The sequence below is a fragment of the Enhydra lutris genome, unplaced genomic scaffold (assembly GCF_002288905.1).
Source record: "Enhydra lutris kenyoni isolate GAN:26980312 unplaced genomic scaffold, ASM228890v2 scaffoldscaffold24, whole genome shotgun sequence".
NCBI lineage: Eukaryota > Metazoa > Chordata > Mammalia > Carnivora > Mustelidae > Enhydra > Enhydra lutris.
In genome coordinates this window covers 22758884-22778289 of record NW_019154108.1, presented here as the reverse complement: position 1 = coordinate 22778289, position 19406 = coordinate 22758884, and the positions used below count along the sequence as shown (strand labels likewise).

General features: G+C 36.3%; 1 protein-coding gene across 1 annotated transcript in view; it reads left to right on the top strand.

Moving 5' to 3' along the window:
- Positions 1-3059: 3059 nt before the first annotated feature.
- LOC111150830 (complement factor H related 2) overlaps positions 3060-19406 on the top strand; it is a 25576-nt gene continuing 9229 nt past the window's right edge. Inside the window, exons 1-3 of the mRNA XM_022508452.1 lie at positions 3060-3187; positions 5910-6104; positions 7124-7300. Coding sequence (XP_022364160.1) covers positions 3130-3187; positions 5910-6104; positions 7124-7300 — 430 coding nt within the window. The 5' untranslated portion in view covers positions 3060-3129. The remainder of the gene's footprint in view (positions 3188-5909; positions 6105-7123; positions 7301-19406) is intronic.

The window sequence follows — 19406 nt, the reverse complement described above, 5'->3', positions numbered from 1 at the left end:
CAAACCATGAGCATGGAATGTTTTTCCATATCTTTGTGTCTTCTTCAATTTCTTTCATGAGTATTCTATAGTTTTATGAGTACCTATTCTTCACCTCCTTGGTTAGGTTTATTCCTAGGTAACTTATAGTTCTGGGTGCAATTATAAATGGGATTGACTCCTTAATTTCTCTTTCTTCTGTTTTGTTGTTGGTGTATAGAAATGCAACTGACTTCTGAGCATTGATTTTATATCCTGATACTTTACTGAATTCCTGCATGAGTTCTAGCAATTTTGGGGGTGGAATCTTTTGGCTTTTCCACATAGAGTATCAGGTCATCTACAAAGGGGGGAGAGTTTGACTTCTTTGCTAATTCAGATGTCTTTTATTTCTTTTTGTTATCTGATTGCCGAGGCTAGTCCTATGTTGAACCATAGTGGTGAGACTGGACATCCCTAACATGTTCCTGACCTTAGGGGAAAAGCTCTTATTTTTTCCCCATTGAGAATCATATTCACTGTGGGATTTTCGTATATGGCTTTTATGATATTGAGGTGTATTCCCTCTATCCCTACACTGTGAAGACTTTAAATCAAGAAAGGATGCTGTATTTTGTCATATGCTTTTTCTACATCTATTGAGAGGAACATATGGTTCTTGTCCTTTCTTTTATTAATGTAGCATATCACACTGATTGACTTGCTGTTGTAGAACCACCCCTTATAGCCCAGGAATGATCATGGTGAATAATCCTTTTAAAATACTATCGGATCTTATTGACTAGTACCTTGATGACAATTTTTTATTGGCTTTAATTTTCCTTTTTGGTGGGGTCTTTGGATTTGGGATCAAGATTATGTTGGCCTCACAGAAAGAGTTTGGAAGTTTTCCTTCAGTTTGGATTTTCTGAAACAGCTTCAGAAGAATAGGTATTAATTCTTCTTGAAATGTGTGTTCTGTTGCTTTAGTGTGAATTCTCTGAATATACCTGTAAGGTCCATCTGGTCCAGTGCATTACTCAAAGCCCTTGTTTCCTTGCTGATCTTCTGCTTAGATAATGTGTACATTATTTTGGGTGGGGGTGTTAATGTCCCCTACTATTATTGTTTTATTATCGATATGTTTCTTTAATTTTGTTATTAATTGGCTTATATAACTGGCTGCTCCCATGTTGGGGCATAAATATTTATAACTATTAGATCTTTTTATTGGATAGACCCTTTGATTATAATATAGTGTCCTTCCTCATCTCTTATTACAGTCTTTGGTTTTAAATCTAATTTGTCTGATATAAGGGTTGCCACCCCAGCTTTTTTTTTTTTTAATCCATTAGCATGATAAATGGTTTTCCACCCCCTTACTTTCAATCTGGAGTTGTCTTTGGGTTTAAATGAGTCTCTTGCACATAGCATATGAATGGGCCTCACTTTTTTATCTACTCTGATACCCTGTGTCTTTTGATTGGGGCATTTAATCCATTTACATTCAGAGTAACTATTGGAAGAAATGAATTTAACAGACCTATACCCCTGAAGCAGATAATACATTATATGTTAATTAAATAAAAAAGCAAAAAAAAAAAAAAAAAAAGAAAACCAAATGTTTTCTGTGTATTATGATGGTTTGAAATCTTACAAAACCTTCTCTACTAAATCTTAGAGATAGCAAGGAGCCCAGCCAGAAGCCTGTCTTTGATCTGCAAACTAACCAACCAGAGCCCCTAAACCTTCCCCTCCAAACTCATTCTCTTCTACACTAGGTACTACTTGAATTTTTCAAAGTTTTCATCCTTGCAGCAATTTCTTCCCACTGGGCTGCTTGGAGTTTTGCCCCATTCAAACTCATGTAGATTAGGAAATAATTTAAGGGGACTTATGGAGATTAATGGGGATTTCCTTGATGGGGCTCCATACAGTTCTCTTCTCACTTGGCAGAGGTTCTCCCAGCCCCATACTCAAGAGAGACTCCTGCTTTCTGCCTTAACTGTGTCATCCATGTATCAAACAGATGTGGGTGTGTTCTAAATTCATGAAATGGATAAATATGGTTTACAATTTAATTCCATTCTTTCAAAGATTGGAAACTATCCATTTTCTGCTTGCATTTACTCAATCAGTTCATTTTTGAAATTTATGGTAAGTTTATATCTGTTACTTTAAGCTCTTTTGCTATTCTAGAAGTATTAATTATTATATTACTAAGTTATTTAATATTTTAAAGCTACGTAGTTATAGTAAGGAAGTAAATAAATTTCAATGCATTAACTCTATGACATTGATGACTGATTTATTATCTTCTCCCTTATAATAATATTGTATTTTCCATATTCATTATCTGCTTGAAAACAATTCTCTTATATTAAATAATTGTATTTTAGAAGATGACAAATATAATTGGCTATATACATGTAAATATATATCTAAAAAATAAAGAATTAATGCAATTAATAAATCAGTGAAAGGACAGCTGTGAGGACATTTGAGCTATATTGCTACATGAAAAGGGAAATCATTACATGCATCTGAACATATTGTACCCTAAATAAAAGGTGACTTAAAGCACATTAGTTAAAAAATGTTTAAGTGCCAAGAATATGCTGAAGCTCTTATACTTAGTAGCATAACCTAATGTGAGTTTAAGAGTAAAACAGTGTTTCCCTAAGCATAAGAAAATACAGATAATGGAATGGGGTCCAAATATACACATTGGTTTTCATAGACCCCTAAGTAATGAAGTAATGAAGGTAAGTAAAGGATAAGAGAAAAATACAATGACAGGGACTCAGTTATTTGCATATAATTCACCCGGTTGAGAACAGAGCCGTATTGATTTTCAATCTATGTTTAACTCAAAGTTTCGTGTTTTACATCACTTTTGGAGCCAGTCTATTATTGTCGGTAAAGAATGTTGTACAGTGTGTATCTGGAAATGAATTCAAGAAATCATTGTGAAACAATTAACCAATAGAAACTGAGGGACTTTGCAAACTTCTTTGAACTTTGATATTTACTGAGCAATCACAATTAACAAACTTCATGATAGTGTATTTAAAGTCAGGATCACACTTGATAACTGCTAGTGAACCAGATTTGCAACTCCAAACAGCACAACTGGAATATTTATATTAATATAGCATTGGAATAACGAACATGCTATTACTAGTCAGTGTTATTCTCATCTTGTGGGTTTCCTGTGCTCATGGACAAGGTAAGTTGAAAACAGATCTGAACATTTAACCTTCTTTCTTAAACGTAACTTCATATCATATCTACTTTCATGTGTCTATATTTTTTAATGAATTTACTAGTAAAAATAGTCTGTATTGTGGCATCATAATAGAGCACAACTTTATAGGAAAATTATCTCGTGTTTATCTAACAGGAAAATAAAATAAATTCTGTTTTCTATTTCCTAAATGTGACAGGAAAAGGACACTCAATGTTGATTATGGAGATGTGTGAGTATGCTCCCACAACTTTTGGAAATATGTCAGAAGAAAAGTGATATTCTGACCTCAACATATATGGAGGTTTCTTATTTTTAACGCAAGAAATGGATATCTACATAATCTTGTTATGGTGATAGTTTTATGAATTCATGTGTCAAAACTTCTTACATTTAGGAGAAGTGTAATATTTGTCATATTTTTAACTATTGAAAGTCACTTAAAAATCTGAATTAATTAGTAATGATCAGCAGTTAATAGTAATTTCTGTTAATGCAAGAGGATGCTTTTTGGTTGAGATAAAGTTATTCTAAAATATTTTGGATTTGTGGGGGCACCTAGATGGCTCAATTGGTTAAGCAACTGCCTTTAACTCAGGTCATGATCCCAGGGTCCTGGGATTGAGTCCCACATTGGACTCCCTGCTCAGTGAGGGAATCTGCCTCTCCCCCTCCCCCTGCTCATGTTCTCTCTCACTCCCTCTCTCTCTTTCAAATAAATATAAAAAATCTTTAAAAAATATTGTGGATTTGAATAAGTTTAAAGTCTGTGTTATTATTCATAATATGTAGATATATAATTTTTAAGTATACCTTTATATACTTATCACTTAACAAAAACTACTTAAAATATAAAATATAAAAACATCTATCTTTATGGGACAGAATATGTATTTGTCCTAAGCTAGTAGTTTAGTTAAATAAAGAAATTTATGTTTTATTTGGTGAAACTGCTTTCTCCATTCTGACTCTTGGTTTCAGCTCAGGTCATGGTCTCAGGGTCATGGGATTAAGCCCCATGTCTGGCTCTGGGATCAGTGCGGAGTCTGCTTCTCTCCCTCTCCCCCACCCCCTCCCTCTGCTTGCACTCTAAATAAATAAGCAAATCTTTAAAAAACTAAAGCTGTTTAAAAACAATTATGATCAATTTAATTTTCAATAAAATTAGCATCAAAACAATAAATTTTAATTTACATTGCTGAGTCCACTGGTAAATATTGAGTACATAACTAATTTTCAGAGAATTAAATGTAGCACATTATTTACTAATTTGTTTTCACCTTTTGAGTAATATATTTTCTAGATTATATTTCTGAATTCAGTCCTTGTATATTAAAAGTTATATCTCAAGACATAATAAATATAATTGGTAGATTTTTAAACTTTAGAGAGCAATGTTTTGTACTAGTTCTAATAGCCTTTCACTGCATATGTAAAATCTTTAAGATTTTTATTTATAAAAATTGCATTTTTTCTTCCTTAATGTCTTTATAAATTCTTCATTATAATATCTTTTTAAGGCTCTTTCTTTTAAAATAAAAAACACTCATTTCCAAATTATTATAAATGAAATTCTTAAGTGCTTTAGGATACTCCATTGCACCATTTTTGAATAGAATATAAATCACAATGCTTTACTCCTGAATTTACTAAAATTCATTTTGGTAATTTGCTGTACAGAGAGTTTTATATGCTCTTGAGGACCATATCCAGACAATTCCCTTTACTAGCAACAATAAAAAAAAGACAACAAAACATCTCATCTAGTTTAAAACTACCTTTCTCAGTCAATTCTTTCTGAAAGTAGCCTTTGAGATGAATGCCCTATAAGTCTGGTTTGCACCAATGTTTCTCAAAGGAGAAATGAACTAGCTCAGTGGAAGCACACTGTTTTGTATACAGAAAACATCTTTGCATGTTTATTGGCATGGTTTGAATTGTGTTCCTGCAAAATTCAAATGCTGAAATCCTAACTCCCAGGACCCAAGAGTGCGACTGTATACAGAAATAGGGTCTTTAGAGAGGAAATTAAATTGCAACAAGGTCATTAGAGTGGATCCTAGCCCAATAAAACTGGTGTCCCTATAAGAGGAGGAATTTAGGACACAGATGCATAAAGGGAAGATGATGGGAAGACCGAGGGAGAAGAGGTCATCTACAAGCCAAGGAAAGATGCCACAGAAGAAACCATTCCTGCTGACACCTGATCTCTGATTTCTAGCCTCTAGAATTACAAGAAAATTAATTCCTGATATTTAAGCCACCCGTTTTACAGTTTATAGTTCCATATGTGTATATGTTCATATATCCTATGTAATGTGTTGCCTAGAGTAGGAGAAGAGGGACAGAAAGAGCCAAGGTTTTTGAGGGGAGATCTGCAGAAGACACAAGAAGAAGAGACACAGGAAGTGAACAGAGAACTATCAATAGCCTGACCATCCCCCAAGTAAAATTCTTAAATCCGAGCAGTCTACTGGATAGAATCATTTTTATTTCTTCAGTGTTTACATTTTAATCTTGGATACACTTCTGAAGAACTTAAACATCACAAATGCTTCAAATAGCTTTGTACTCTTAGTTATAGATTGTCCCAGTTCTTGAATCACAAATGTAAATGGAACAATTAATTTAAATAGAATAATAAATTCATCAATATTATTAAAATAATATATAATTATTAATGTATGATACTATTTTTTTTAAGGAGGAAGTTGTGATTTTCCAGAAATAAAACATGGAAACATGTATGATGAAGACAGATATAAATACAGCTTCCCAGTTGCGGTAGGAAAATATTTCTACTATTCCTGTGATCGCAGTTTTGCGTCTCCTTCACAATCACTCTGGACTCAAATAATCTGCACAGAGGAGGGATGGTCACCAACACCAAAGTGTATCAGTGAGTAAATACCTGTCACTATCTCTATGAATTATTCAGTGCATTTAGTGGGGGAGATGGGGATGAGGGCAATGCTGGGGTGGGGGGCTCACAGAGTTTAGACTGTCGTAGAGTTAGGGGCTCGAGGAGCCAGCAAAGGCAAAATAGTCATTCCTCATTTATAAGAAGCTGGTTGTGGAAATCAAATCAGAAAAAAAAAAAACAAGTACAAACTTTTGTGGAATATCTGATCTTTCATTTTAAATATTAATAGTTAATACATTAACTGCTACAATTTAATTTAAACACACTCATTTGGTAATTGTATGAATGTAGATTTTCTCAAGAGAGTTTATTTGTGGGGCACCTGGGTGGCTCATTTGGTTCAGCATCTGCCTTCACCTCTGGTCATGGTCCCAGGGTCCTGGGATTGAGCCCTGCATGGGGCTCCTTACTCAACAGGAAGCCTGCTTCTTTTGCTCCCTTTGCCTGCTGCTCCCCCACTTGTGTGCTCACACACCCTCTCTCAGATAAAAAAATAAAAAATAAAAAAGAGTTTATCTGTATGTGTAATAACAGATTCAAAATGCTCTGTTCCTTCGAATATTCAAGAAGCATTTTTAAGCTACTTTCCTTAATTTTGTGGTTTTTACTGATTACATCTTTGTTTTTTAAAATTATATCTGTCTCACCCTCTCAATGAATACAGAGAAAAAGCAGACATGAAGAAGGCAGTGTCATGAAAGAGAAAAGTAACAAAGGCAAAGGAGAGAAAAATCATCTCTTTCTCCAGAAATCAATTTAGATGATCAAATGAAAAATAAAAATGAACTTTTCTAATATCTAGAGGAATTTTGCAAATGTAAGAAGTTTTATATATGCACATGGCAATTGATGATGTTACATATTTTTTTCTTTTAAACTTGTGAGAACTAATTTTTAAGAATTGAATTTTTTGTTCTTGATTTCTCTTTTGAAGCTTGCAAAATGTAATATTCTTTCATTACAAGATTTATATTCACCATCTTTTGGATTTTTAGGGCAGTGCTTTTTTCCTTGGGTGGAAAATGGTCGTTCGGCATCTTCAGGACGGATACACCAGGAAGGTGACACTGTACAAATTGTCTGTAATAAGGGTTACAGGCTTCCATATAATCAGAAGAGTATCCAATGTACAGAACGTGGCTGGTCTTTTCCTCCTAAATGCAATCAGCTAGGTAAGTAAAATACAGTCCTTTGGGATCCTGTATTTTTATAAAAATAAAAAAATTAAAATAAAAAAATAAAATAAAATATAATAAAAATTAAAAAATAAAATAAAAAATAAAATATAAAAATAAAAAAATCTTTTTTATTTTATAAAGATGTAGCAGCATGAAAGATATGCAACATTGCAGTTGTGATTGTCTCCCCTTTTAGATTTAGGCTTCCAATTATATCTGACTAGATACGAAAGTCTCTGGATAATCACTAGGAAAACATTTTGTCTACTTACATGAGTTAAATATTGGTAATATTAGAAAACAGTAGTCAAGAACACAATGAAAATCTTTGAAAGATCCTTGCATGTTTTAGTAACATAAACTTGATGCTTATGATGAAATTATGCAAAATCAGTTGACACAGCATGAGGATAAATTAAATTTTACATAGTGTAATAGTTAAAATACCACATGTGCATGATCTTGTTGCCAGGGAACATAGCTACTTGGCACTTATCTTTTTTGGCAAGTGCTAAATTGATCTCACTTAAAGACTAGCACAAACATATTGATAAATTCCACATTGTTAGAACTTTATACTTCTGAAATCCAGGTTTCCAGGATATAATTTAGAACATGGAAAATTCCTTCATAAAAAAATTACATCAAAAACAGGAATCTATTGGAACTGAAGTTGAGCTGGAGTTTCTCATACTTTTAATGGAAACAAAGAAGTTACTGGATGTGAGTAAGGAATAATAAGATTCCTAAAGCATAGTCAAAGCCTCCAAGGGAACAGTGTCAATTTTAGCCTTTCATATTTTCCCCCTAATTATTAATTCATCTAATCAATCTTTATTGTGAACTTGTATATGCCAAGCAGGACCACAACGATGGGAGATCAGTGCTCTACAAGAGTCAGTGTCTCTTTATTCACAGACTATAATGTCAAATGGAAAACTGACAGTAAAACTAACAATAATTTTACAAAAAAGGAAATAGAAACTTAAAGATAATGAATCATGCACATCATAAAAGATAATATTAATAAAGTGAGTGGAGGATGGGCATATTTTACATGAGATAGTTTTTGAATCTTCTCCAAGCTTAAGGATGGCATCTGGAGAGGAGTTAGATTCATTGACTGAAGGCATCAAAAGGTTTGGACCCATTGAAACAAAATGAGGAGGTCTATGTGGTTGGCTCATGATGAAGCAGAGTGTTGAATCAATTAATTTAGAAGTTATAGGCCATAACACATATTTTGGATTTTAGTCTATGTGCAGTTAGAAACCTCTGGGAGATTTTCATCAGGCAAATGACACAAAATGAGTTTAAAACAAGATCATTATGGATGCTATTTTGAAAATGAATCTGGAGTGACCAAGAAGAGAAGAAGGGAGGGAGGCCAGTAGGAAGAATGTTACCATCATCTAGATGTGGCATGTTCTGGGGTAAAATAAAATGGAAAAAAGAAGCATTTTTTTCTGGAGTTGCAGTTTATATTATATGCAATGTAGAAAAATAGAGAATTGAATTGTCTGGTACAGGCTGAATATTACAGCATATCAAGTATACTTTTAAATAGATGGAAAACAAAAAAAGTCAAGAAGAATCTTAATGCCTTAAACTTATGCAATGTTATTTGTCAATTATATCTCAATAAAGTTGGGGAAAAAAGAAGCAAGTCTCTTGTAGACAGCAATATACGATTCCCATTTCCTTTCTCCAAAACTTTGCTTTTTAATTGGAGAGTTTAATTCATTTAAAATAATTACTGATAACAAAGTTCTTACCACTGCGATTTTAATTTATTTTCTGTATGTTTCTTATTTCTTTTGTCCTCAGTTTCCCATTAATGCCTTTTTTTCTCTTTTAGATTTTATTTATTAATTTGAAGAAATCAGAAATAGGCAGACAGACAGGCAGAGAGAGAGAGAGGAGGAAGCAGGCTCCCCGCAGAGCAGAGAGCCTGATGGGGGGCTCGATCTCAGGACCCCGGGATCATGACCTGAGCCGAAGGCAGAGGCTTTAACCCACTGAGCCACCCAGGTGCCCCCCCCCCATTAATGCCTTTCTATCTTTTAGTGATTTATTTTAGTGGTTTCTCCAGGGATTACAAATCACATCTTAAATTTGCAATTATTGCCTCTGCCTTCGGCTCAGGTCATGATCCCAGGTTCCTGGGATCAAGCCCCATGTCGGGCTCTGCTCAGCAGGGAGCCTGCCTCCCCCTCTCTCTCTGCCTGCCTCTCTGCCTACTTGTGATCTCTGTCTGTCAGATAAATAAATAAAATCTTTAAAAAAATTTGCAATTACCTAGTTCGAATTAGTACCAGCCAAGTTGAAGTAGCATCTAAAAATTTGCTCCTGTACATCTTCAGTATATCTTTGTCATTGTGTTCCCACTGATACAGATTTATAATTATTTCATGCATTTGACTTTTAAATTATGTAAGGAAAACAATTTAAAAACAGAAACACAATAATAATGGCTTTTATATTTCCCATTATGACCTATAGTTACCTAATGGTACCTATAGTGACTTTTACCATTGTCCTCTATACCTTCATTTAGCTTCAAGTTACTGTCTGATGTTCTTATACTTCAGCATTTCTTGCAGGTCATGTCTACTTGTAACAAATTTCGTCAATTTTTATTTATTGGAGGATATCTTCATTTCTCTTCAATCTTGAAGGATATTATTGCTTGCTGTAAAATTGTTGCTTGAGGGGCACCTGGGTGGCTCAGTGGGTTGAGCCTCTGCCTTCGGCTCGGGTCATGATCTCAGGGCCCTGGGATTGAGCCCCACATCGGGCTCTCTGCTCAGTGGCAAGCCTGCTTCCCTCTCTCTCTGCCTCTCTGCCCACTTGTGATCTTTAAAAAAAAAAATTGTTGCTTGATAGTTTTTTTTCCCCTTTTAAATATTTCTTATACCTGCTTCCTGGCTTCCATGGTTTCTAAGGTGAAATTGACTCACTGTTAATTAGGACCTTTTATATGCGATGCGATGCTTCTTCTTTGCTACTTTCAAGATTATTTCTTATCGTTGGATTTGATTTGATACTTTGATTCTAATGTATCTCAGCATAGACCTCTGAGTCTGAGTTTTTCTCCTTGGACTTTGTTGAGATTCTTGGATGTGTAGATAATATCTTTTATCAAATTTGGGACAGCTTCACCTATTAATTTGAACAGTAGTTTATTATTCTTCATTCTTTTTTCTTACTGCTTCTCTTTTGACCTAACTTCAAGTCCATTGATTCTCTCTCTTTTTTATTATGTTATGTTAGTCACCACACAGTACATCATTAGTTTTTGATGTAGTGTTCCATGATTCATTGTTTGTGTGTAACACCCAGTGCTCCATGCAATACGTGCCCTCCTTAATACCCATCACAAGGCTCACCCATCCCCCCAACCCCCTCCCCTCTAAAATCCTCAGTTTGTTTCTGGAGTCCATAGTCTCTCATGGTTTATCTCCCCCTCCGATGTACCCCCCTTCATTTTTCTCTTCCTTATCCTAATGTCCTCCATGCTATTTCTTATGTCCGACAAATAGGTGAAACCATATGACAATTGATGTCTCTGCTTGACTTATTTCATTCAACATATTCTCCTCCAGTCCCATCCATGTTGATGCAAAAGCTGGATATTCATCCTTTCTGATGGTTGAGTAATCTTCCATTGCATATATGGACCACATCTTTATTCATTCTTCTGTTGGTGGGCATCTCTGCTCTTTCCATAGTTTGGCTATTGTGGACATTGCTGCTCTGAACACTAGGGAGCATATGGCCCTTCTTTTTACTACATCTGTATCTTTGGAGTAAATACCATTAGCACAATTGCTGGGTAATAAGGTAACTCCATTTTTAATTTTTTGAGGAACCTCCACACTGTTTTTCAAAGTGGCTGCACCAACTTTCATTTCCACTGACAGTGTAAGAGGGTTCCCCTTCTCCACAGCCTCCAACATTTGTTGTTTCTTGCCGTGTTAATCTTTGCCATTCTAACTAGTGTAAGGTGATATCTTTTTTTTTTAAATTTTTTATTTTTTCACCGTAACAGTATTCATTATTTTTGCACCACACCCAGTGCTCCATGCAATCCGTGCCCTCTCCAATACCCACCATCTGGATTCCCCAACCTCCCACCCCCCGCCCCTTCAAAACCCACAGGTTGTTTTTCAGAGTCCATAGTCTCTCATGGTTCACCTCCCCTTCCAATTTCCCCTCAACTACCTTCTCCTCTCCATCTCCCCTTGTCCTCCATGCTATTTGTAAGGTGATATCTTAATGTGATTTTGATTTGAATTTTCTTGATGGCTAGTGATGATGAACATATTTTCATGTGTCTGCTAGCCATTTGTATGTCTTCTTTTGAGAAGTGTCTGTTCATGTCCTCTGCCCATTTTTTGACTTGATTATTTATATTTTGGGTGTTGAGTTTGAAAAGTTCTTTATAGATCTTGGATATCAGTCCTTTATCTGTAGTGTCATATCTGTAGCAAATATCTTTTCCCATTCTGTAGTTTGCCTCTTTGTTTTGTTGACTGTTTCCTTTGCTGTGCAGAAACTTTTGATCTTGATGAAGTTCCAAAAGTTCATTTTTGCTTTTGTTTCCCTTGCCTTTGGAGACAAGTCTTGAAAGAAGTTGTTGTGGCCTATGTTGAAGAGGTTACTGCCTATTTTCTCCTCTAGGATTTTGATGGATTCCTGTCTCATGAATGAAATGGTCTTTCATCCATTTAGAGTTTATCTTTGTGTATGGTGTAAGAGAACGGTTGAGTTTCATTCTTCTATACATAGCTGTCCAGTTTTCCCAGCACCATTAATTGAAGAGACTGTCTTTTTTCCACTGGATATTTTTTCCTGCTTTGTCAGAGATTATTTGACCATAGAGTTGAATGTCCATATCTGGGCTCTCTATTTGTTCCATTGATCTATGTGTCTGTTTTTGTGCCAGTACTATGCTGTCTTGGTGATTACGGATTTGTAATATAGTTTGAAATCAGGCAACGTGATGCCCCAGCTTTGTTTTTCTTTTTCAACATTTCCTTGGTGATTCGGGGTCTCTTCTGGTTCCATACAAATTTTAGAATTGTTTGTTCCAGCGCTTTGAAAAATGCTGGTGGTATTTTGATCGGGATGGCATTGAAACTATAAGGCAGTATAGACATTTTAACAATGTTTATTCTTCTGATCCATGAGCATGGAATCTTTTCCCATCTTTTTGTGTCTTCCTCAATTTCTTTTATAAGTGTTCTGTAGTTCCTAAAGTATAGATCTTTACCTCTTTGGTTAGGTTTATTCCAAGGTATCTTATGGTTTTTTGTGCTATTGTAAATGGAATCAATTCTCTAATTTCTCCTTCTACAGTTTCATTGTTCGTGTATAAGAAAGCAACTGATTTCTGTCCATGGATTTTGTATTGCTGAACTGCTGTATGAGTTCTAGTAATTTGAGGGTGGAGTCATTTGGGTTTTCCACATAAAGTATCATGTCGTCTGTGAAGAGAGAGAGATTGACTTCTTTGCCAATTTGAATACATTTTATTTCTTTTTGTTGTTTGATTGTTGTAGCTAGGACTTCTAGTACTACGTTGAACAATAGTGGTGAGAGTGCCATCCTTGTCATGTTTTTTGATCTTAAGGGAAAGGCTTTCAGCTTTCCTCCACTGATAATGTTATTCACTGTAAGTTTTTCATAGATAGATTTTTTGAAATTGAGGAATGTTCCCTCTATCCCTATATTTTGAAGAATTTTAATCAGGAAAGGATAATGTATTTTGTCAAATGGTTTTCCTGCATCAATTGAGAGGACCATGTGGTTCTTGTCTTTTCTTTTATTAATATGTTCTATCACATTTATTGATTTGCAAACAATGAACCACCCTTGCATCCCAGGGATAAATCCCACCGGGTTGCAGTGGATAATCCTTTTAATGTACTATTGGATTCTATTGGCTAGGATCTTGTTGAGAATCTTGGCATCCATATACATCAGGGATATTGGCCTGAAATTCTCCTTTCTGATGGGTCTTTGCCTGGTTTTTGATTCAAGGTAATGCTGGCCTCATAGAAAGAGTCTAGAAGTTTTCCTTCTGTTTCTATTTTTTAAACAGCTTCAGGAGAATAAGTATTATTTCTTCTTTGAATGTTTGGTAGAATTCCCCAGGGAATCCATCAGGTACTGGGAGGTTTTTGATCACTGCTTCAATCTCATTACTGGTTATTGGTCTATTCAGGATGTCAGTTTCTTCCTGATTCAGTCTTGGTAGTTTATAGGTTTCTAGGAAGGCATCCATTTCTTCCAGGTTGCTTAATTTATTGGTATATAGTTGTTGACAATAATTCCTAATAATTGTTTCTATTTCCTTGGTGTTAGTTATGATCTCTAATTTTATTAATTTGGGTCCTTTCTCTTTTCTTTTGGATAAGTCTGACCAGTGGTTTACTGATCTTATTAATTCTTTCATTGAACCAGGTTCTAGTTTTGTTGATGTGTTCTACTGTATTTCTAGTTTCTATTTCATTGCTCTCTGTTCTAATCTTAATTATTTCCCTTCTAGTGCAAGGGTTAGCTTAATTTGTTGATTTACCAGTTCTTTAAGATGTAAATAAAGCTGGTGTATTCTGGATTTTTCAGTGTTTTTGAGTGAGGCTTGGATAGCTATGTATTTCCTCCTTAGGACCATCTTTGCTGTATCCCATAGGTTTTGGACCAATGTGTTTCATTCTCATTGGTTTCCATGAATTGTTCTTCTCTGATTTCCTGGCTGACCCAAATGTTCTTGAGCAGGACAGTCTTTAGCTTCCAAGTGTTTGAATTTCTTCCAAATTTTTCTTATAATTGAGTTCCAGTTTCAAAGCATTGTGGTCTACAAATATACAGGGAATAATCTCAGTGTTTTGGTATTGGTTGAACCCTGATTTGTGACCCAGTATGTGGTCTATTCTGGAGAAAGTACCATGTGCACTTACTATTTCTTGCAGGGCCGGCTTAGAGGTCACATATTCTTTCATTTTTTGCTGGATTTGGAAACTCTTTATTGCCCTATCTATTCTAAATGACAGCCTTGCCAGATAAAGTACTCTTGGCTACATTTTCTTCTTATTTAGTACCCTGAATATGTCTTGCCAGCTCTTTCTGGTTTGCCAGGTCTCTGTGGATAGCTCTGATGTTATTCTGATGTTTCTCCCTCTGTATGTAAGGAATATCTTCCCTCTAACTGCCCTTAAGATGTTTTCCTTGGTTTTAGGATTCATGAGTTTTACTATTACATGCCTGGGTATTGATTGATTCTCCTTGATCTTGGGAGGGGTTCACTCTGCTCTAGGACAGGAATGCTTGTTTCATTCCCCAGATTAGGGAAGTTCTCAGGTAGAATTTGCTCAAGTATACTTTCTAGTCCTCTCTCTCTCCACCTGCTCAGGGATCCTAATACTTCTGACATTGGAATGTTTCATAGCATCATTTATTTCTCTAATTCTGTTTTCATGGATTCTAAGCTGTTTGTTCCATACCTCCTCCTGTTCCTTCTTTTCTATCACTTTGCCTTTTAGATCACTAATTCATTTTTCTGCCTCGTTTACCCTAGCTTTTAGAATATCTAGATTAGATTGGATCTCATTGATAGCATTTTTAAGTTCCGCCAGATCAGCTCTCATTTCAGCCCTTAGAGAATCTATGTTGTCATTAATGGTTTTCTCCAACCTAGTTATTGTCTGCATAACTGTTACCCTGAAGTCTATTTCTGACATCTTGCTTATATCCATATCCATTAGTTCTGCAGCAGAGGTCACAGTCTGAGTTTTTCCTGTGTTGGGGGTTCCTCTTAGTCTTTCTGTTGAAGGGTGGTTGAGGGAATGTACAGAACCCAAATTATTGACCACAACCCAGCAAGATGCACCTGTTTTATAAGGACCTTAGGGTTGTTGGCCTCTTGTTCCTTCAGTCTGTCTTCTGGGGGAGGGGCCACCTGCACTGCTACTCAGGCAACCCTTTTTGGACAGAGTTGCCCTGCTCCCTGTGGAGGGGGATGGGCTCAGTGAAAGCCAGTTTTGGGGGTCTTTTGTTCTCTGGCAGCTTTCCCTGGTGGGTTTCTGTGTCTCTTCCAGGAGTCAGAGCAGAAGTGACCATATCCAAACCTTTGTCTCAGAACAGAGAGATTGCACTCTGTCTTCACTGAGTTCTCCAGGCCATACTGACTCCATTTCTGTCTGCACTGCTAAAAACCACAGCATCCTGGGTTGTGTGTCCCACAGCAGCAGTCCCATCCCTTGCTTCCAGTGCTGGGCACATCTCTGGCTTTGTGCTTCTAAAACTGTCAGTTCATACACGTGCCCCTGTAGCTCCAGATTTTAGTCTGGGGGGCTGCCCTAAAGTCCTTTCCCTGCTGTTACTGGTCTGTGACTCTGTGCCTAGTCCCCAGTGAGAGAGGCTTTTGCACTTCTGTGTTATTTCACCTTCCTGGTGCCAGCACTTATAGCGGCTCCCTCCCCCTTCCATTTATCTTCCGAAATCTGCCCCCAGAATCCCAGCTTCCTGCTTCATACCTTGAGAACAACTGCTAGAAATATTCTGTTTGTAGAGATCAGATATAATCTTCTTACATCTTGGGCTGATGTCATGAGTGTACAGAGTGGTCTGGTAGATATACAGCTCAATTCAGGGGACCAGTTGAAATAGGATCCCCTACTCCTCTGCCATCTTGCCCTCCTCCCGTTCTCTCTTTTGTTATATTTTCTTTCCTGCTTAGAGATTTCTCCTTCAGTCATTCTTTAGGGTAATTATGCTGGCAACAAATTCTCTCAGTTTTCCTTTGTCTGAGACTATCTTATTTTCCTATATTCCTAAAGGATATAGAATTTGAAGTTGAGAGTTCTTTTATTCCACCACTTTTAAAATCTTGGGTCACTTGTCCTTCGTTAGTTTTGGATACATTTGAATCATTGTTTGCCTATTGGTTCTGCATTATTTTTCTCCAGCTACATTTAGGATTTTTTTTCTTTTTCTTTAATTTTCAGCAATTTGATAATGATGTGTCTCAACATGGAGTAGACCTTGCACAGTTTCCTAAATAAGTATATTTATATGTTACATACATTTGGGGAAATTCTTGACTACATTTATTTAAGTATTTTTTTAAGCTCTACATCCTTTCCCTTTTACAGAATGCCAGTCTTATTTTCCTACAAGTCCCTGCAGTCTGTTAATTTTGTACATTTTCATTCTATTTTTAGATTAGATAATTTCTATTCCTCTATCTTCAACATCAATGATTCATTCTTCCATTATCTCTAACTTATTACTGAGCTCCTTCCAGTAAGGATTTTTTAGATGTTATCTTACATATTTTTCAACGTATAACTCTTATTTGGTTCTTTAAATTTGATAGCAAAGAGTTCCTCAATCTGAATGATCTTGGAGTTAGCATATATTCATTTTCTTTTCTCTTTTGAGATTTTCCTGAATCTTGGTCTGATAAGTAATTTCCAGTTGTATCCTGGACCATTGGGATACAAAGTAATGAGAATTAGGATTTTATTTAAACCTTCTAGTTGATCAGTCCTCCACAGATAAAACTCTTGCAGGTAAAGGAGGCAATGCATTATTAGTGCTGGACAGAAGTAAAAGTCCTATCACTTGTCTTTGCTGACATCTCCCTGGGCTGGGAGCACCAAGCAAGGTACATTTCCAACTATGCACTTGGCTTCCGCTGATAACATGGGAGAGGAGAGATAATTTATTGCTGCAACTGTGGACATAAGAATAGCATAAGCAGTCAGCCTCTGCTGATGTGGGAAGGGCAAGCTCTGCCTTGTTTGTTAGGGCTGGTTGAAAATCTAAGCTACCCACTTAGACTTTGCTGATTGATAGGCAGTCTGCTGTGTTTCATAGTATTTTTTCTATGATAAGTTAGGTGTTATTAAAAAAAAAAAGCATCTGTTTTTGTAGCTGAAATCAACAGTCAGATGCTTAACCAACTGAGCCACCGGAGACCCCAAAGTGATATGTTTAAATGGAACCTGGACAGAACCACCTCAGTGTGAAGGAAGATTATCTCATATCCCCTCAAGTTTTAGAGAACTTATTGAAGATAAAATATGTTGCCATAAATATGACATGAAGTGGTACTTTGGGATTTTTTTTTTTAAAGTTAAAAGTTTTATTTCTACAAATCACAGATGATAAGCACGAAGGCCTTTACCTGTAGAGACTATGCTCCAACTCAGGCTGGGAGCACCACTCTGGGAGAAGAGCTGGGCTTCCAGGAGAGGGGGTGGTGCAAGAGGCAGAAACCTGGCAAGTCCAAAGTTCAGGGTCAAGAGGGTTCAAGCTTCAGGCCCTCATACAGAGCAGGAGTGGCCCGGGCAGCACATTGTGTACTTGCGTCGATCTGGCCCAATTTCAGCTGGCTTTTGGGGACCCAGTAATTGCAGTTTGTCCCCAGAATTGGTGTCCCATGTCTGAACGAAGCACAGGCAGCATAAATTCTCATACCTCTGCTTTTTCCATTAGGAATCAGGTTTTTATCCACATAGCCTTCTTTAATACAATATTCATATTGTTCTCTGCTTATGGATTTCCCTTCTAAAAGAGGACAAAAATATAGTAGGTTTTCTGGTGGTAGATCCTGAAGATAGACCACAGAGATTGCACTTTCCTCTTTCCCTCATGAGGTTCTGGCAGCTTCTCTTATCCTCTGATCTAATTCATCCAGTGTTGGCTCCATCAATTCCCAACCATCTGGAGGAGATTTCTGGCTTCTTCTGACTTTAGGCATTTTCCCCACAAGATGATTTGCAAAGATCGTCCACTTCCCAAGAGTGTAACAGAAAGACCTCTGGTCTCTTCAGCTACAGGCTTGGGTTCTTGTCCTGCTCTACCAAATATTACTCTGTGACTTTGGGGAGGTCACATTCCTTTTCTGGTCCTCGGTCTTGTCTAAACCACCATCACCATCAGCTGCCATTTCTCTTCTATGGAATATTTTTAAAAATACAAATAAAATGATGGTACTTAAAATTCAATTTTGGGGGGGCAGGCTGAACTGTAATGTAGTATATTTGTTTCATGAAAGATTTGGCCAGATTAAAAGAAAAATTGGAATCACGGAGAATTCCCTGTCTCAAACATTAAGACACTCAGTTATTTCTTGAGGAACAAATGTATTAAAGCTATATTAAGTACGTTTGACAGCTCTATGATATTCTGCTTTGAGACATGGAATAGGCAGTTGGGGTGTGATTATAGAAGGTGATATAAATTTGGGCTTCTTCAGCATGTGGATTATATTTCAAGGTAGCTTACTAGCTGAGTTTATCCAGGGGATTAGTGAATACAGAAAAAAAAAGTCCAAGTATTTGGTCATAGAAGTACCTAGTATTTAGAGTTCTGGACGTAAAGAGGGACCCAACAAAGGTGCTTTTATATTGGCCCCTTGTAGTATTTCAAATCAACTTTTGGCTGGCATATATATTTTCTAATCTTTTACTTTGAACCCACCTATGTTTTCATTTTTGAAGAGTTTCTTATAGATGCCGTATAGTTGGGTCTTGTTTTTATGTCATCCTGCCATTTTCAGCCTTTAAATGAAGTATTTAAACCATTTATACTTAAAGTAATTATTGATAGATTAGGGGCTGTAACAACAATTTTATTTTTTGTTTTGGGTGTGATTCTTCTGTTTCTCATTCCTGTTTTCTTGCCTTCCCTGTGGATTTTTGGAACATTTAAAAATAATTTTATATGTCTATATTGTTTTTGAATGTTTCTCTTTGTATAGTTTTATTAGTGTTGCTGTAGGTATGAAGATGCACACATACAGCTTATCACTGCCACCGGTATTGACATTTTACCACATCAAGTGAAATATGGGAAACTTGCTTCCATTTAGGTCTATTTACTCTCCCCACATATATTTTTTTAAAATAATTTATTTTATTTTATTTTTTATAAACATATAATATATTTTTATCCCCAGGGGTACAGGTCTGTGAATCGCCAGGTTTACACACTTCACAGCACTCACCATAGCACATACCCTCCCCAATGTCCATAACCCCACCACCCTCTCCCTCCCCCCACCCCAGCAACCCTCAGTTTGTTTTGT